General features: G+C 38.1%; 1 protein-coding gene across 1 annotated transcript; it reads left to right on the forward strand.

The window, feature by feature from the left end:
• Positions 1 to 561: 561 nt before the first annotated feature.
• LOC107300684 (protein Wnt-7a) lies at positions 562 to 1325 on the forward strand (the record flags this gene model as incomplete). Its single annotated transcript, XM_015829988.1, has 1 exon — positions 562 to 1325. A coding segment is annotated over one exon (480 nt), but the record flags the coding sequence as incomplete, so codon positions are not given.
• Between the last annotated feature and the right edge of the window lie 510 nt (positions 1326 to 1835).

A 1835-nucleotide genomic window follows, 5' to 3' on the forward strand; every position in this document is an offset into this window, starting at 1 on the left:
GAGATTGATCAGGCAGCAGTTAAAGATATAATATTCCAACTTTGTTTCCATGAACCTTTAATTGGAAGACAAAAACTGGAATATATACAGGAAAGAGGAAAACTGATTAATCTGAGATTGGAATATTCTAAAAAAAATCTGAAACATTCTATTCCATCTCAGGAACATACTGAAACTCTTCTAATCCATGCTTTTTCAAAGTGCTTTGGTGGCTTCTGGGAAAGCATCGTCTGCCTTAGAAGAATTTTGAGATATCTTGAAGATAGTGTTCTGGGATAAAGTAACACCTCAACTCACTTCCTATTTGGGGGTTTACTTCAAAAATTGCTAAGCCATTTTCAAAATGGCTCCATCAAGAAACAGTTGGGATAGTCTGGAGGGAGGGAGCGAATGGAATATTCTGAAGTTTTGCAGAACATTTGATTTCTAAATTGTGGGGTTTTTCACTATCTTATTTGTTCTGTTTTTAATATTATTTTTTTTGTTTGCAGAAATAAAGAATATTTCCTGGTATTTAGCCATTTGAACTGAACATCATGTCTTCTTTTCTTTTCACTCCAGATCCTTGAAGAGAACATGAAGTTGGAGTGCAAGTGCCATGGAGTGTCAGGATCATGCACTACTAAAACATGCTGGACAACTCTTCCTAAATTCAGGGAGTTGGGCTACATCCTTAAGGAGAAATACAATGAAGCTGTTCAGGTTGAACCTGTGCGGGCAAGTCGTAATAAGCGTCCCACTTTTCTGAAGATAAAGAAACCACTCTCCTATCGCAAACCGATGGATACAGACTTGGTCTACATAGAGAAATCGCCCAACTACTGTGAAGAGGATCCTGTGACTGGCAGTGTGGGTACACAGGGCAGAATGTGCAACAAAACAGCCCAGCAGACCAATGGCTGTGACCTGATGTGTTGTGGACGAGGTTATAACACTCATCAATATTCCAGAGTCTGGCAGTGCAACTGCAAATTTCACTGGTGCTGTTATGTCAAATGTAACACATGCAGTGAACGAACAGAAGTCTACACCTGTAAATGAAAGCATGGCTTTGGCAGGGGAACCTAAAGCCTTGGAGTACACACTTTTTTTTGCACATAAGCTCAGTGTATCTAAATAATACTGTAGCAAAGACCCAAATAGTTTCCAAAAGAAAGTCCAGCAAAATAATCCCGTTTTCCTCCCCTTTTAACAGTGTTTATAGTGGATAATGGTCAAAGACTTTTGGGAATAGCCCAAAGACTACACCCAGACTTTTTAAAAGGAACCCAGAAACAAACTATTTTGCCTAATGCAAAACTTCAGATAACCTAAACTACATAAATAAAATAAATTGGAGAAATGCTCAAATAATCTGGGCCATCCAAACATTACGGACTGCCTTAAAATTGTGGGAAAAGTTGAATTTTCTTGGAGGAGGCACTCATGAGGCCGGATGAAAGTGATCAAAAGACAATGCAATGTGCCTAAAGTGTGAGCTGAGAAAAAAAATGTCATATTTTAAGAGAGGCTTTGTCCACAATTGGATGACAATGCGCCTGTGTGAGTTTCCATTGAAAGAGTGTGGATTATGCAGTTGTAGGGATTTCTACATTTGTGGAAAAAAAAAAACTTCTGTTGATTGTTCCTTGTTGGTTGTTCCTTGTATTCCCATTCTTCTGCCTGTGCTAATGCAAGTAGACCAATGGGTACTTCCCATATAAACACTGGTTTAGCTGCTTTTCTGCTCTGCTGCTGATTTTAGCACAGCGTGTTGGGAAAACTTGGCATAATAATTATAGCAATATTTAGTCACTTTTGCAGATAAAACTAATATTAATTTATTTAATTAAAAA

The sequence above is a fragment of the Protobothrops mucrosquamatus genome, unplaced genomic scaffold (genome assembly GCF_001527695.2).
Source record: "Protobothrops mucrosquamatus isolate PMUCROS unplaced genomic scaffold, P.Mucros_1.0 scaffold7965, whole genome shotgun sequence".
NCBI lineage: Eukaryota > Metazoa > Chordata > Lepidosauria > Squamata > Viperidae > Protobothrops > Protobothrops mucrosquamatus.